General features: G+C 35.6%; 2 protein-coding genes across 2 annotated transcripts; both read left to right on the forward strand.

Annotated features, from left to right (window-relative positions):
- Positions 1–1,798: 1,798 nt before the first annotated feature.
- LOC133806751 (uncharacterized) lies at positions 1,799–3,157 on the forward strand. Its single transcript, XM_062244839.1, has one exon. The coding sequence runs from the start codon at positions 1,799–1,801 to the stop codon at positions 3,155–3,157; it is 1,359 nt and encodes a 452-aa protein (XP_062100823.1).
- A 1,160-nt stretch (positions 3,158–4,317) lies between these two features.
- On the forward strand, positions 4,318–5,102 carry LOC133806752 (uncharacterized). The gene is made up of 2 exons (XM_062244841.1): positions 4,318–4,428; positions 4,659–5,102. The coding sequence occupies exons 1-2, from the start codon at positions 4,318–4,320 to the stop codon at positions 5,100–5,102; spliced, it is 555 nt and encodes a 184-aa protein (XP_062100825.1).
- Positions 5,103–18,591: the final 13,489 nt, after the last annotated feature.

Genomic DNA, 18,591 nt, shown 5'->3' on the forward strand with positions numbered 1-18,591 from the left:
TCACATGTGGAGATGGTAAGTCTTGTAAGGTACTTGGTAGTGGCATTCTAAATTATGAAGGACTACCAAAGTTGCAAAATGTTCTTTTGGTTGATGGACTTAAAACTAATCTAATTAGTATAAGTCAAATCTGTGACCAAGATTTGTTTGTAAATTTTTCTCATGATAATTTTTTTGTGCTTGACCAAGATGGAAATTGTGTTTTGAAGGGTTATAAATCTGTTGATAATTGTTACACATTATCTCAATCACACAATTATCACACAAACACAAGGTGTGATACTAATTGTGTCATGAAAAACATGGTCATGTGGATTTTGAAAATTTGAGAAAAATTGGAAGTGTGAGTCATGTTCATGATTTATCAAATTTAAGTAAATATTCTTTTGGTAAATGTGAACCATGAAGACACTAAAAATTAAATCTGAGGCGTGCGAAGGTTCCTTTCTTCTCTCCATGATGAAGAAGAAGAAGGTTGCTCGAAAGCCTGCATCTAGAACAAGGTCTGAGGAGGCCACTAGATCTTTGCCATTAACAGAATCATCATTGAAGGTTCAACCAAATCTGCAGACAGAGGAAGTTTTTCCTTCAAGCTTGACGGAAAATACGCAGAGGTTACGTTCGGTGGGTCTGGCTAGCGATGATGAATTGACTCATCAGGGGGACGAAGATAAGGTTAGGGACACAGTTCCGGTTGAGGAGAATGAGAACTTCCAATCTTCTGCTCAATCGCATTGGGAGAATCTCAGAGGTAAATTGATTGTCAATGAGTCGACTAAGCTGCATTATGAGGAGCCATTGCTGAAAAATGGGAAGAAAGTAGCCCAAATTAATTTGGAGGAGGTTGCTGAACAAGCTCAGAATTGGAGTTCAGCTGTGATATGCATGGTTGTGGGAGCCAATCCCCCTTTTGCAGTGTTTGAAGGGTTTGTGAAAAGAATATGGGGTCACCTGGGTATTGAACGTGTAGTGAGGATGCATATGGGTCTCACCATTGTCAAGTTCAATGATGAGGCTACTAGAGATTTTGTTTTGTAGAATGGCATTGTGCAATTTGATCGGAAACCAGTCATAGTGAGGCCTTGGACCCAAGATCTAGACACCATCAGGTAAGTGCGATCTGTTCCTCTGTGGATTCGGCTTCCAAATTTAGGTCTGCAATATTGGGGGAAAAAATGTCTCAGTGCTTTGGTAAGCACAATTGGGAAGCCAATTATGGTGGATAAGTTCACAAATGATAGATCTATGATCAGATTTGCAAGGGTTCTTGTTGAAATGGAGATTACTGATGATCCTCCTTTTGTCATTCATTTTGTTAATGAGCTGGGCCAAATTCAAGAACAATTTGTGGAATATGAGTGGCTCCCTATAAAATGCCAGAATTGTAAGGGATATGGGCATAATTCAGCTGAGTGCAAGAAATCAGATACCAAAATTTGGGTGACCAAGGATAAGTCTGATAAGGTGATTATCAGGTCTGATTCTGAAGCTGTTGAAGCCGAAAATAACTCAGAGGGAAAAGCTGCAGATACTGTGGCCCCTAAAGCTGTAATATCTCAGCAGGTAGCAACTGAGTTAAATGATGATACTAGTGAACCTAAGAGTAGATTGCAGATCCACCAAGGGACACGATTTCAGGCCAATAAAGAAAACTGGGAGGTCCCTAAGAAGGTTGGGAATTCTAAGAGCAAAGGCAAGTCAGTGAGCACTCATATAGGTAGCAAGTAGAATGTGTTCAAGGTGCTCCAAGAACAGGAAACAGGGGAGAAATCTGAGTTTCTAATTGACTCAAAAGTTGATGGATTGCTCAAATGTACTTAGTTGGAATGTTAGGGGGTTGAATAAGAGAGACAAACAACAAGCAATTCTAAGTCTCTTAAGGTTAAATAAAGTTGGTATTGGTGCTTTGTTAGAGAATAAATTGAAGATGGATAAAACTAAGGATATGATGTCCAAAGTGTTTGTTGGCTGGGATCACTATAATAGTCCAGTTGTTGAAGGCAGAATTCTGGTTATATGGAGGAAGACTTTTGTTAAGGTTCAGGTGTTAATGGAACACAAGCAATTCCTTCATTGTTTGGTTACTTTTTCTAGCTTACAGCTGGAATTTGTTGTCTCTTTTGTGTATGGTTTTAGCACAGTGGTTGAGAGGTTGGATTTGTGGAGGGGTTTATCTTCAATTCAAGTTTCAAATAAGCCTTGGCTGGTAGTGGGGGATTTTAATGCAGTGTTTAACTATGATGACAGACTAGGGGGCAAGAGGGTTAATGCTAATGAGATAATGGATTCTACAGCTTGGCTAGCCTTTTCTCAGCTAGCTACAATCAAATGCATAGGTTCCAAGTTTACCTGGTCGAATAGACAGGAGGGAGGTGATAGAGTATATTCTAAGATTGATCATGGGTTTATCAATGAAGAATGGTATGACTTTATTTCGAATACTATTGCAGAAATCCAGTGGGATGTGCATTCGGATCACTGTTTCCTTCTTATTAAGACTCTTAAGGTGGGACATCTTGGAATTAAACCCTTTAGATTCTTTAATTGCTGGATAACTCACAACAGATTTAAAGATACTGTTCTAGATAACTGGTGCAAGCCTTTGACAGCTAAAGGGTTATTGGGAGTGACTAAGAAATTGCTTAGGTTGAAGCATATTTTGAAAGTGTTCAACATGATGGAAATAGGGGACATTGAGCAGGGCTATCATCAGGCTAAGGGTGCTTATCAGTTAGCATTAACAAAAGCTCAGGAACATCCTTCGGATGCTTCTGTACAGGAGGCTGAAAGATTAGCTGCAGTCTGCTATAAAGAGCATTATACTCGGTACAGGAGCTACTTAATTCAGCGTAGCAAAGTAACTTGGATTCAGAAGGGGGATGAAAATAATTCTTATTTTCATGCGTGTATCAAAAAGAGAAGAGGGAAGAATCGAATAGTGTCTTTTCTGAATGAACATGGGGAGGTTATTACTGATTATGGTGCAGTAGTGAAGCATTTTCTTGATCATTTCAGGATGTATATTGGAAGCAATAGTTCAGGTTCTGGGTTGATTAACACTGATTGCATTGATTTGGGCCCTTGTTTAGACATTGATTTGCAGCTGAACTTAATCAAGAAGTTTACTAAAGCTGATATAAAAAAAAGCTTTGTTTAGTATTCCGGGTACTAAAAGTCCAGGCTTAGATGGATGCAGTTCAGATTTTTACAAGGCTATGTGGAAGTATATTGGTGATGACATTTCTTTGGCTGTTTTAGATTTTTTTAATACAGGGAGGATCCCGGCTAAGCTGAACAAAACAGTTTTGTCTTTTATTCCTAAAATTGATTCCCCTAACAGGGCAGTTGATTATAGGCCTATAGCATGCTGTAATACTCTGTATAAGTGCATTTCAAAAATGCTCTGCAGTAGGCTTTCGGAAGTGTTACCCTCAATTATTAGTCCCAATCAAGGAGCTTTTATTAGAGGGAGATCTCTTGCTCATAATATCCTTATTTTTCAGGATTTGATTAAGAACTATAATAGAAGGAATGCTTCCCCGAGATGTACTTTGAAGATAGATCTTAGTAAAGCCTATGATACTATTGACTGTGATTTTTTAGAGAGGTTATTAATCAGATTGAGATTTCCTTCTAGATTCATTCATTGGGTGATGGTTTGTCTCAGAGGTACATCCTATACTGTTATGATGAATGGTCGTTTGCAGGGGGGGTCTCAAGGAGTTAAGGGTCTTCGACAAGGAGATCCTATTTCCCCATTACTTTTTGTCTTAGTTATGGAATATCTCACTCGGCTGCTTCAATTTGGTTCATTGCATCATGATTTTCGGTTTCACCCTTTGTGTAAAAATATCAAAATCACCAACTTATGTTTTGCTGATGATTTAGTGATTTTTTGCAAAGCTAACAGAGGTTCAGTTCAGATTATTCAGTAGGTATTTGAAGACTTTTGCCATAGTACTGGAATGAAGGCTAACTTAAGCAAGTCTCAAGTCTTCTTCAGTGGTATCTCTGCTCAAGACAAACGCCAACTACAGCAACTGTTAGAGTTAGAAGAGGGTACCTTCCCCCTGAAGTATCTTGGAGTCCCTATGAGACCCACAAAATGGAAAGCGGCTGACTGCGGAGAAATTCTTAAAAAGATAAAGCTCAGACTTCACACTTGGTCAAGTAGACATTTATCCTATGCAGGGAGAGTTTAACTCAATACTTCTGTTCTTTTGGGGCTGAGAAATTACTGGATGAATATTTTTTTACTGCCTCAAAGTATAATCAAAGAAGTGGACAAGCTTTGCATGTGGTTTCTTTGGGGTAATGATGGTACAAGGAGAAAATTTCATCTTACATCCTGGTCTACGGTTTGTTTACCTAAAGCTTTTGGTGGATTGGGGTTTGGTGAAGGATCTAAGTGGAACAAGGCATTGCTTGGTAAATGTATTTGGGCTATCAGCCATCAGTAGGAAGCATTATGGATGAAGTGGGTTCATGCAGTGTATTTAAAGGGCCAAAACTTTTGGCAATACCAACTTAAAGCTGATGCTAGTTGGTATTGGCGCAAAATTTGTCAATTACGTGAGTTGTTTTCTCAAGAGGAGATTGAAAAGGCTGGTAGTAATGGAAGGTTTAAAATTAGATAGCTGTATACTGGTCTTATTCAGCATATCCCTGTCAATTACAAGCAATTTGTTTGGAACAGAGTGAGTGTTCCTAAGCATAGGTTCATCGCTTGGCTTGTGGTCAATTCTAAGTTGTTAACTAGGGACCATTTACATCGAGTGATGCAGCTAGATTCTTCTCTTTGTCCGGTCTGTGATCAAGAGATGGAGAGTCATAGTCATCTGTTATTTGGCTATTGTTTCTCTCAGCAGGTTGTTCAAAAGGTTCATGACTGGTTTGGCTGTTCTTGGCCTCTTATCTACTCGGACTGGTGCAGATGGATTGGTGGTATGAGCAAGGGGGTTAGAGCCTCTAAAGTGGCGGCTGTGTTCTCTGCTACGGTCTACTATTTGTGGCATAACAGAAACATTTGTGTTGTCCATAATTACTCTCTTAGTATTATGGCTGTAGTTGAGTTGATAAAAAAAACATTAAGTGTAGACTGAGTTATTTTTTCTCTGCTGATGTTGTAAAGCCGTGAGCTTCTAGTGTTTGAATTGTGGGCTGGTTTTGTTCTAGTGGGTTGGTGTTTGCTGTAGCTTGGTTGTTTTGTGCTGTGATCAATAAAATTCTCTTTTCTTGATAAAAAAAAAATGTGAACCATGTCGATTGGGAAAAGATTTGAAAATTTTCCATGAAAATGTTTTTGTGTTGATGATGTGTCGCGACGCACAAGGGAACTTGTTGAAAATAAAACTTTGGACTTAGAATATGTTGATATTGCCAAATATCAAGTTTGATCCCCTCAATAATTCCTTGGGGGTTTGTACTAATTAATTTTTTTTATTATTGTTTTTTTTGTCATATCCTTGACATTGTGTTGATCAAAATTTATCTTGTTCGTGTCCAAATTGAGAAAATTGTAAAAATTAGTTTTTAACATTATTTTACTACTTGGTTAGTTTTTCTAATTAATATATCATGCTTAGTGGTCTCAAAAAATAGATAGGTATATCCATTTAATATTTTTATGAATCAATATGTGTATGTGGTGTGTGAGTAAATAACATTTTTTTTATCTTGTCTCAGGCTCCATCTTAAGAATAGAGCTACCTGCATTGGTGTGTGAAAGTCATCCATGAGTAAGTTGAAACTATGTAACTAAAATTATGTAGAAGATACTCTACCATGTGAAAAGGGCTACCATCAGTGTAGTGTGAAAGCGTCTAAGATGGGTACTTCATGCAACTTGTGAAAAAGGCTAAAATTTGCTACCAAAGGGCAATGTCCCATGCTTTCACATGCACACACAAATGTTTGAGACTGATTTTAGTGGTAAAACAAATATATTAAAATGCATGTACACCATTTGATTCACTTTAAATATTTCATGGGATAAGACTAACTATTTTTCGTGAGACCAATAAAAGCATGATATGTTAAATAGATTTATTAAACATTATAGTAAAATTTTGTTAAAATGTACTAATGTTTGGTTTTTTCTTAATAGACAAGTTATGAAAGATTTTTCGGGTACAAAAGGATATTTTGGAATTTTTATCTTTATATATATATACCTTTGTGCTATTATAAAAAAAAAAAAAAAGGTTGATCGTTTGTGGGAATAGTGAAAATATTGACAATTTCTTTTGTACATTGAAGATTATATTATTAGACAAGAAAAAGTTTTCATTTTCCATTGTGGTGTTTTAGTTGGTACCCATTTTTTTTTCCTTCCACTTCTTCTTCTTCTTCTTCTTCTTCTTCTTGTTTCTTTGTTTTGTTTTTCATCTAACATGTGTGCAGGCAACCATGATGATGAACTATGATGGATGTGTGTTTGGACCCTGATGATGTTCCTTTGGCTCTTTTGATAGACAAAAAGGGGGAGAAGAATTATTTAGGGGGAGTATAAAAAGTTTCATGTTCTTGTGCTAATTGATCGAGTTTGGAACATGTTTTTTATTCTATGCCCTATTTTTTTTTGTTATATCTTGTGCAGGGGGAGTTTTGAGTAAACTCTATGCTTCAACTAATGTGTGCTTTGCACATACTTTTGAGTGATGGTAAAATAAGAGATTTTTGTCTAAAAAGATGCCAAAGGGGGAGATTGTAAAACCCTAAATTGGCTATCTTAAATAGACAATATATTTTATAACTCAAAAGTGTTTTTTTGTCAAGTTTGAAGTAGTTGTCCCAATAGGTTTATGATCTGTCACAACAACTTGTTTTTTCTAGATTTGTTTTCTTAAATCTTAATTCTCTAGAAATCATCATATCTGTTTATGGAAATTTTATTACTTAATATTTCGTCCATATATGTTGATATTCACTGAGAAAAGATCATTTTATTTATAAGAAGATTTTTCTTTAAATAAAATATACTTTTCCTTTTTTAGACTTTGAGACTTTTTGTTAACTGATTAAAGAATATTTTATGATATTTTTTATTGATAAATTTCGTGGTAATGGCTAGCTGTGAAAAGAAATATTCAAAAATGTAGTTTCCTTTTTTAAAAAAAAGGAAACTTTGTGTGATAAAGAAAATTTTTATAGACATATCCTTTTATTTAAAATATGATTTTAAATTTCTTTTTATTGTGATTTTTAGAATTAATATCTTGGATTAATTTGTAAGGGTTGCAAATAATTCCTTATTTAGTTTGATATTATCACAATATGTTTATAAAATGAATTTGTATCTTGGTTTTATAAAGAAAATATTCTGTGCTTATTCGAATTCATTTCTGCAATATTTGTCTTTTGATTTTCGTGCTGCTCAAGATAATAAACTTCAGGAAATACAATCTTTGAAGGAATTAATTGTTATTTCTGTCTTGAGAAATTTGATCTGACGTAGGTATTAGCTGTCCTCGCAAAATTTGTGTCTGTCGGATTAGAATCATATAAAAATAGCAAATTTTCATTAAGCAAGAATATCTTTAAATATTCTTGCTCTTATTAGGAGAATCTTTCTTAGCCTTTTCGAGCACGAAATGGTCTCTATAAATAGGCTTCTAGGGCATTGTGAAAAAGTGAACTCTTGGTGCATAGTTTTTGAGTGAATTGTAATATTTGTGAGAGTTCATAGTTTGTATTCAAGATCATTGTATTCACGTGTTCTTATAGTAAAATGAGTGTTTAGTTTTATGGTGAGTCTATACCACATTCATGAGGGAATACATGTTGTAATTTGAACACAATTCTTATAGTCTTCGAGAGAAGATTTTTACAAACCTTGCGTCGGGAGGATGCAAGCACTCGCTGACCATTGAAGGGAGTTCAAGTGGTTGGGCGTTTCAATCAGAATCAGATTGGTGAAGAGAAATACAACAAAGTTGCAGCAAATCTCAAGAGGGAGTCTTGTTTTGTTTAAGTCAATATTTTTTACTTGTGATTCTTTTTTAATTGGTTTTATTCTCTTGGCATAGCCCCAATGAGTAGGTTATCCGAAAGGGTTTCCGAACCTTGTAAAAATTTGTTTTGTTCTTTATTATTTTTGCACTGTATTTTTATTGTGTTCAGTTTCTGTCGTGACAAATTATTATTCTGTCCTGTATCTTAATTAATTCACTTGGTTTAATTAATTTTGTTATTACTAAAAATGGATATTTTTGTTTTTTGTTTTTTTTTTTGATAAATTAGGAGAGGTAGAGTTTTAACAATAATACTAGTTGAAAAATAAGAACAGATGGATCCCAGCAATAATTGTTCCTTTGCTTAGAAACAAAAAATGCATCATTAGACGACTAGAAAGTACCTGGTGGAGAAAACAAAACATTTTAAAGTAATTTTGATTTGAGTTAAATTATTATGTAGTTTGAACATTCATGCTTGTCACATGGTCAATCATGCTTGGTAATGATAAGTAACAATTAATAGCTACTCACTAATGTCATGATTACTTTCCAATAATGGTGGAGAACTTTAATGTAATGACCCAACTATTTCTAAGACCTCAGAACATTAAAACTAATAGACATAACTACTACTTTGAAGAGAACATACATAAGAAATATTCGTAACTTTATTAAAAACTCCAAAGTAAATATTCGAAATACATAAATGTGCGGTATGTGATCCCATTGTTTTAAAATAAAACATAGCTTTAAATTAAATGAAATTGTTTACAAAACTAAATGCAGAAAATACATAAAAACATAATTTAAAAGACTAAAAATAACGTCGTCCTCAAATCGACACACAGCCCATCCATTCCATTCAACCTCAACACATAGGCCAAGCTTCCAAGAATCCTTTCGCTTCCATATCTATTTTCCTGCATCACACTAAAAATAAAGGAGTTAGCCTAATGCCCAGCAAGGAAAATCTACTAATCAATCATATAACATAAAACATAAACATAAGACTATATCAAAACATATACTATAAAACAAATATCATAATTCTGACTCATGTACATGGTAAACATTAGGGTTTGCTAACTAAGCAACAATGAGCCTCAAAATACATTGAGGTTTGCTAGCTAAGCAACTATGAGCCCTAGATAACATAAAACAACATTGGGGTTTACTAGCTAAGCAACTATGAGCCTCAAAATACATTGAGGTTTGCTAGCTAAGCAACTATGAGCCCCTAGCAACATAAAAACATATTCATCATAACATAACATATTAGAACATAAACATATCATAACATATTGGAACATAAACATATCATAACATATAAGCTAATAAAAATTATCCTATTTTCCTTACCAGCAGCGGGATATTTGAGAACAAAGACGAGACTTGGAACACTCCTAAAACCAACAATAAGTATGGTGAGTATTTCTAAAGAAAAGAGATAAAAAGAATAGAACTAAACCACCAAGAAGAAACTTACAGAAAAGACACCTTAAGTTCAAAGAACTTAAATACCTAACCAAGAATTGAAACAACGAGTTAGGATCTAAATGAAAACTATAGAAAACTAAAGAATCATATAGAAATGAACTTAAGAATAAGAATACCTTTGAATTTACTAGAACCGATCTACACCTCGATATTGAAAGCACACTATATCTCACTTCCCCGAGTGTTTATAAAGCTTAAGATGATAAAGCTTTTATCCCAAACCCAAGTGTATCTCTCTATAGTAATACTAACACCTTAGAGGCTCTGATCAAATGCTTGAAGAATGAAGAAAATGATCGAGCACTAGGTCCTATTTATAGAGTTTGAGGAGTGAAACTATCCTATTAAAAAAAAATACTTAAATCCTTAAATAAACATGATTATGAAAAGTGTCATGCTCTTAATGGTTCTGGAAGGTTCTAGAGTTTCTAGAACTTTTTTTATTAGTCCTTAAATAAACATGATTATGACAAGTGTCATGCTCTTAATGGTCCTGGAAGGTTCTAGAGCTTCTAGAACTTTCTTTTATTTAAAAATACTTAAATCCTTAAATAAACATGATTATGACAAGTGTCATGCTCTTAATGGTCCTGAAAGGTTCTAGAGCTTCTAGATACTTCTATTATTGAATTATCCATTTAAAATGCTTAAATCCTCAAATAAACAAGATTGTGACAAGTGTCATGCTCTTAAAATTCTATCTAAACCTTAGATTATAAGTAAAATATTTCTATGAAAAAAAATATTAATTAAACCTTATGTTATAACTAATATTTCTAAACTATAGGTTAAACTTATAAAATCCATAACTATTGTTACGAGTGTCCTACTAAGTCCCGGTTTGAACCAAAATCCACGAAATCTAAAATACTACAACCTATTACTAATGATCTAGCTAGCTAAGTAAACATTCTGGGACTCTACAATTTTCCCCTACTACAAAGAATTTCGTCCTCGAAATTTACTTACCAAACAATTCCGGATACCGAGCTTGCATGTCCTCCTCCAACTCCCATGTTGCCTCCCGTTCAGAACTATTACTCCATAGGACTTTGACTATCGGAAAACTCTTGGACCGTAATTCCTTCACCGCTCTATCTAGGATGCTAACCAGTCGTTCCTTGTAACTCAAGTCTTTCTGGAGTGCTATTGTATCAGACTTGAGGACGTGAGATGGATCTGACACATATTTTTGTAGCATCGAGATGTGGAACACATTGTGGCTATCTGCTAGAGCTGGCGGTAGGGCTAATCTATATGCAACTGTTCCCACTTTGTCCAATATCTCAAAAGGACCTATAAACCGGGGACTAAGCTTGCCTTTCTTCCCAAACCGCTTCACACCTTTCATAGGAGATATATTTAGGAAGACTTGATCTCCGACTTTGAATTCCACATCACGCTACTTGGCATCCGCATAGCTTTTCTTACGGATTTGAGCAGCGAGCATACGTGTAACGCCCTACTACCTTAGAGTCGTTACTAAGTGAGTTTAAAATGTGCAATTAACTCGCTAAACGAGGTTTTTAGAGCAAAAGTGTAATTAAACAAAAAGTCAAGGCTGTAATCTTTAAAAGTACTCTATTTCATTGAAAATTCCAATAGTCCAACATTTGCTGAAAAAAAATATTTATAATTGGCTGAAAAAAATTGATATTTTTCAAAATTTAACCAATTTTAAATTTTAAAATCAATATCTAAACTATTTTCCAAAAATATCTTGTGTTGTTACAACTATTATCTAATATTTTAACATCTAAAAATAATAAAATACAAATAGTTATAACAACCCTAAAATATCTCAAACAGTTAAACAAATTCAAATATCCATAAAAATATCTAACTAACAATATTCAAATTTCAAATAATTTAAATATTAAAAACTATAGAATAAAAAGATATTTATATTTTCAAATAAAGATTCAATTAGAATATGAAGAATTTAAATGAAAATATCTTAAATATCTGATATCATAATTCTAATATTTTAATATATTAAAAAATTTAAAATTAAGTTGTTAGTTTATTTTTAAATTTGAATTTGAATCTTTGTAGAAAATATCTAATTATTTAAATCTCAACTAACAAAAATATATTTTTTTTTTAAAAAAGAAACAATTTTAAATGATAAAACAAAAAAAGATATTTTTAGTTTTGATAATAAATAATGTATTTTCACAATTTAAATTTTTTTTAATTATGGATGAACAATACCGTATCGGTACTGTTCACCCGATTGCATTGGCTGCTGGGGCGCGCGCGCGCACAGGAGGAATTGGCCAGGGATGCGCGCGCGTGGTGTGCGCTAGGCGCGCGCCTGGAGGCGTGCTGGGCGCGCTGTGTGCGCGCGTGCATGGCAGCCAGAACAAAAAATTTCGAAAAATTTTTTTGTGCAATTTTTTCAACCAAAACCATTTTCTAATTAATTTTTAACATGTTTTACACAAAATAAAACATATATAAAAATTAATAGCATAGAAAACACAACAAAATAACCTAAAAATTGCTAAAATTCACATAAAATCAATATGCTTCATAAAAACATGAAAACCATCCAATTATTCAAACATATCAAATAATCCAATTTTAAACATGTTCATGCATGAAAATAAATATTACCAAAGGCTCTGAGGCCAGTTGTTGGATTAAGCTTATACGGGATCTTTATTTATTTTCATGTATATCTAATATTAAACAAATTAATACGAGATAGTCTAACAGATGTTTCTAAAATTGAATTCAAAGAGAAACAAAGAATAGAATACTTACAGTATACACAACGGAATTAAGAGTCCTTCCTTCAGTTTCTCTAACTCTTGTATCCTTTCTGTCGTAGAGTATTATCAAGAAACTGAACCGATCTTCTATTTTCTTCACAATCTTCCAATGTATCCTTAGAACCACCTAGACTAGTGTGGGCAATTCTCAACACATGAGATATATATAGAGAGAAGAAGAGAAAATAACAAAGAGGTTTAGAAAAGGACTTGTGTTTAGAGAGAATCTAAAACTATCAGAAAATCTGACTTGTGACTTATCAAACTTCTGTTTTGACTTCTCTCTAAGCACTCCCTTTATAGACTCAATTAGGCCATTTAATTTAATTAAAAAAAAAAAAGCCATTTTGAAGCCCTAAGTCGAAATTATCATGGGCAATAGGCCTGTGAAATTTCCCATTTGATTATATGCCCGTTGGACTTAAAATCAAGGCCTGTATTATTTTCTGTTGATTTAATTAATTAAATCCTTTATCAAATTAATTATTTATAATTTGAACCTTGATTTAAAATTATTTATTAATTTAGATACCAATTTATCTTAATTAATAAATCTGTCATAATTTCTCTTTTCTTCTCAAAATTACACAACTCTGTGAAACTATCCAAAATTGACCTGGTCAACTTTGATAATTCTAATTGATGATTAAATCAATTAATTGAGACTATCTAGATGATTTTATCCAAGGTACAATGGGGACCATGGGCCTATGAAATCAAGCTCCAATAAGTTATCATAAATCTAACAAATAAATTTACTAACTTATTAATTCCTCGTTACTCCACTATAGACTTGGAATTGCACTCTTGAATTCATAGAACGCTCTATAACAAATATAGATACGCTATTAATTATCCATTGTTACAACCATAATTGTCACTCAATCCTCTATAGACGGTCTACAATGAGATAGGACTAAAATACTGTTTTACCCCTCATTGTATTTTATCCTTAAAACACTTAGTTCCTTGTAAATGATATTTCAGTAAACTGATTTAATTACTGAAATGAGATCTCTATCATTTAACACCTTGAAGCAAACTAAAAGGAAACCATTGTTTCACTTCTTCATCAGAAGCTATAGATGTTCATATCTATGATTAACACTCCCACTCAATTATACTACCGAGTTCCCAAGATGTAAGTATGGGCTAGTCCGTAGGGTAAGCTGGTAACGAACAAGTCAAAGAACTCAAATAATACAATCAGTTAGAATACTAGCCACTCAGAATTGAGATTGAATTGACCTATGGTCAACTATATGATATGACTAGAATAGATAACAACGGTATGTTTACTTATTTTATCAACTGTCAATATCGGTCCTGTCCGATGTAACAAATACATCCGATTTTATCTACTTTGCTAATGTTCTGGAAAGAACATAACACTGTAATGTGTAAGTAGATCATATCATAGATTGGCAAGTCAGTGTAAATCCGGTGCACTGACTAATCTTAGGACTGACTTATTTTGAACATATAATCATATTTATATTCCACTGTGATTACGTCACTATAAATAAGATTAGCTATATGCTCGGGATTTAATAGAAGTTTATATTAAACAAATAATCATGAAAATAAAACATGTGAGAAAAGTGATTGACCAAGTCAAAAAATGATTTCTATTCTTTTATTAATAATAAAATGAGATTACAAAGAATTTGGTTTTTAATTAGGGCATAAAACCCCAACATAAACATCAACAACAAGCTCAATTACACAATTACACCCAAAATCCACACTTGAGTTTTAGATTTCAGAAACTTAAACCATGGCTTCTAAAACTTAGACCAGAGCTTGAAAAGTATAACCCATGCTTCTAAAATCTTAAACCATATCAGATATAAAAATTCAAACATGTTTAAAACTCTTACCTCAATCATGAATTCAACTTTGAGCTGCTCTTCCCAACCAAGTTCCAAGCTCAAATCACAACCTCCTGCTGAACCTAATCTCAATTCATCCCAAGAATTTACCAAACAAAACACATAACTCAATTCTCAATTCCATGATATTCTTAGCTAAATTCTACAACATATACACATAATTTCCTTACCACAATTCACTGAATAATCCTCCAAGTTTCTTAGCTTTAATTCCCTTCTTGATCCCAAGAGATTTGCCCTTAGTTTCCCCTCTTTCTCCTCTAGGCTCCCAACCAATTTCAGCAAGAACTCAATTTGGCTAAGTATTGAACGTGAATGACCCCTTTTCCCTCAGCTGAAACTTATCTAACCCTTGCCTAATGACCGCTTTACCCCTCATAGAAATCCTTTCCTAACTAAACCCCAAGGCCATTTTTGTCATTTCTCCTTTCTTACAATTCTACCATTTCTCTCATCTAAACTTGTTACCCATACTAATTACCAATGGTTACTCAAGTTACTCAATCACCAATAACCATTAACCACTAATTCTCAACTCAACTTACAAAATTCCCAAAGTACCCCTAGGCTCCTCCCGAGCCGGGTATTTAATCCCGTTGTGACTTTTAAACTAACAGCTCCGTAGGACCGTCTCAGCACGTGCATCACAATAAGATCACCACTCACACGTGGTATGAATCATACAATTCAATTATTACATTTATGCCCTCAGCGGGCTAAGATTACCAATTTACCCCTAACATACAAACGGGGCCCACATGAATATTTATACCACCTAAACATGCATTCTAATCACATATTCATTCAAATTCATATATTAACATGTTAATTCACTTATTTCCCTCCAGGCACACTAATTCAGGTCCTAAACCTTATTAGCAAATTGGGGTGTTACAATACGTTTTCTAATCAGCGCTACTGCTTCCTGAGCTTCTCTAACAACTTCGGGGCCAAGAAGTTGCCTTTCTCCTACCTCGTCCCAATGTAACGGCGATCGACACCTCCTTCCATAAAGTAACTCATAAGGCGCCATCCCGATCGTTGACTGGTAGCTATTATTGTAGGAGAATTCTATCAGCGGCAAGTACTTACTCCATGATCCTCTGAAATCAAGTACACAAGCGCGCAACATATCTTCTAAAATTTGTATGGTACGCTCGGACTGTCCATCGGTCTGAGGATGAAATGCTGTACTAAGACTTAACTTGGTACCCATGGCTTGTTGCAAACTTCCCCAAAATCTCGATGTAAACACCGATCCTTTATCAGATACTATTGTCTTAGGGATTCCATGCATTCGTACTATTTCTTGGACATAAACGTCAGTGTATTGATATGCTGTGTACGTAGTCTTGACAGGCAGTAAATGAGATGACTTGGTAGTCTATCTACTACTACCCAAGCTGAATCATGTTGCTTATTTGTTCGTGGCAATCCTGTCACGAAATCCATGGCTATATCGTCCCATTTCAATTCTGGAATGCTAAGTGGTTGTAATAAGCCTGTAGGCCGCTGATGTTCTGCTTTTACTTTTTGGCATACTAAGCATTTAGACACATATTTCGCTACATCCTTCTTCATTCTTGGTCACCAATACAGTGTTTTAAGATCGTGAGTCATTTTGGTCGACCATGGGTGAACTGAGTATGGGGTATTGTGCACTTCTTCTAAAATCTTCATCTTAATTCCTTGATCGTTCGGCATGCATACCCGATCCTTATATCTCAAGAACCCCTCTCCTGATATCGAGAAATCCGTGGCCTTGACTTCTTTAACTGCATCCACATGTTCTACTAATATGTCATCATGTCCTTGCCCAATCCATTTATCTTCTAACAGACTTGACTAGATAGACAAGTTAGCCAGCTTACCGATGACTACTTGTATACTGGCACTGATCAGCTCCTGCTGTACGAATTTTCTATTCCAGCTAACGTTGCTAGACTTCCATAACTTTTCCTACTTAGCGCATCAGTAACTACGTTTGCCTTCCCTGGGTGGTATAGGATTTTGCAGTCATAATCCTTCACTAGCTCTAACCACCTGCGTGCCTCATGTTGAGCTCCTTCTGAGTGAAGAAATACTTTAAGTTTTTGTGGTCTGTATAAATCTCACACCGTTCTCCATAAAGATAGTGGCACCAGATTTTCAATGCAAAGACCACCGCTGCCAACTCCATATCGTGTGTTGGATAGCGCTGCTCGTATTCCTTCAACTTCCTTGAAGCATAGGCTATCACCTTGTCATTGGGTGTCGGTACACAAAGTACTAGTGCTGAGCATAGCTTATCTTTAAGTAACTGGAAGCTCTTTTCACATTTATCAATCCAGTTGAACCTCTGCTGCTTCCGGGTCAGGTTGGTGAGTGGAGTTGCTATCTTAGAAAATCCCTCTACAAACCACCGATAATAGCCTACTAGTCCCAGAAAACTTCTTACCTCTAACGCGTTCTTTGGTCTTGGCCAATTCTTCACAGCCTCTACCTTAGATGGGTTGACTGCAACTCCGTCCTTGGATACAATATGGCCGAGGAATGCTACTTGTGAAAGCCAAAATTCGCACTTCTTGAACTTGGCGTAAAGATGATGCTCCTTCAATCGCAACAAAATCAACCTTAAATGCTCCTCGTGCTCATCTTCGTCCTTTGAGTACACAAAAATATCATCGATGAACACTACGAAGAATTTGTCCAAGTAGTCCTTAAAGACCATATTCATTAAATCCATAAACACGACTGGAGCGTTGGTAAGACCGAAAGACATAACTAGAAACTCGTAATGCCCATAACGAGTTCTAAAAGCTGTCTTAGGAATATCTTCTTCCCGTACCTTGAGCTGGTGATACCCAGACCGTAGATAAATCTTTGAGAACACGGTTGCTCCTCAGAGTTGATCAAACAAGTTGTCAATCCGGGGTAGCGGGTACTTATTCTTAATCGTCACCTTATTCAGCTCGCGGTAATCTATGCACATCCGCATGCTTCCGTCCTTTTTCTTCACAAATAGAATTGGTGCTCCCCATGGTGAATGGCTCGGTCTAATGAAACCCAAGTCTAAGAGTTCTTGTAGCTGCGTCTTTAACTCCTTGATTTTGGTAGGTGCCATTCGGTATGGTGCCTTGGAGATAGGCTCGGTGCCTGGTACAAATTCAATTGTGAGGTCAATCTCCCAAGTCAGCGGTAGCCCTGGTAAGTCGTCAGGAAATACTTCTGGAAACTCCTTTACAATGTGGACGTCTCCAACCTTTAGTGATGTTTCCTTTACCACATCCGTGACGCTGGATAGAAATGCGTGACATCTTTTTTCTACCATCCTCTGAGCTTTGAGAGATGAAATAAGCGGTGTGCGTAGTCCTGAAACTTATCCCATAAAGCATAGTCTCTAACCGTCAGGAGTCTCGAACGTCACTTTCTTGCGTTTGCAGTCGATGGTTGCGCCATGCCTTGCTAGCCAATCCATTCCGAGTATCACGTCGAAGTCTTTAATCTCTAGTTCTATCAGGTCTCCTTCTAGTTCTACGTCCTCAATCTTGATCGGTACGCCTCGTACTATCCGTGATGATAGGACTACTTTGCCCGAAGGCAACTCTATTACAAACCTAGTTCTAAATCTTTCACAAGGACTGTCTAATTTCTCTATCATTCCTAACGAGATATATGAGTGAGTGGCTCCCGAATCAAATAATACAGAACATAAATTATTGAGGATAGAAATTTGACCTATGACTACTTTATTTCTAGCGTCAGCTTCTCCTTGGGTTAAGACAAATACCCTGGCAGGAACCATCTTGTCGTCCCTTTTTCCCTCTGGCTTGAGCTGGGGACACTCTTTCTTTCGGTGACCTTCCTGACCACAATTGTAACATTCCTTGGTGTTTGCACGACACTCACCAGAATGTTTCTTTTGGCACTTAGAGCATCACAGGCATTCTACATAACCCGACTTATTTCCTCCGTTGTTTGTCCATGCTCTTTTATCGTTATCGGACTGCTTGTTGTCAGGGTACCGTCTCTTCTGACCATTACTATTGTTACTGGACTGATGATTGTTGTGGTTGTTGTTTCAACCATTCTGAGGTTGACTTTGCTGTTTAGGCTCAGGCTTACTAGCCTCCTCTTTACTAACATTCACCTGAAGCCTTTCTACTTCTATTGCCGTTTCTAGAACATTAGCATAGGTAGTATTTCCCAGGTTTCTGAGCTTAACCCCTAGCTCAATCTTTGGTCAAAATCCTCTAAAGAACTTGGTCACCCTTAGAAAGTTAGTTGGAACCATTTCCAGTGAAAATTTAGCTAATCAGTTGAACTTCCGAGCATATTCTGCTACTGATAAGTTCCCTTGCTTCAGACCAGCGAACTCCTCGACCCTTGTGGCGATGACTGCCGAATTGTAGTACTTTTTGTGGAACAGCTCCACTAATCTGGTCCAAGTCATGCTGGCGACATTGTGCGTTTGCTGAACTAAGTCCCACC

This window comes from Humulus lupulus, chromosome X (assembly GCF_963169125.1).
Source record: "Humulus lupulus chromosome X, drHumLupu1.1, whole genome shotgun sequence".
NCBI lineage: Eukaryota > Viridiplantae > Streptophyta > Magnoliopsida > Rosales > Cannabaceae > Humulus > Humulus lupulus.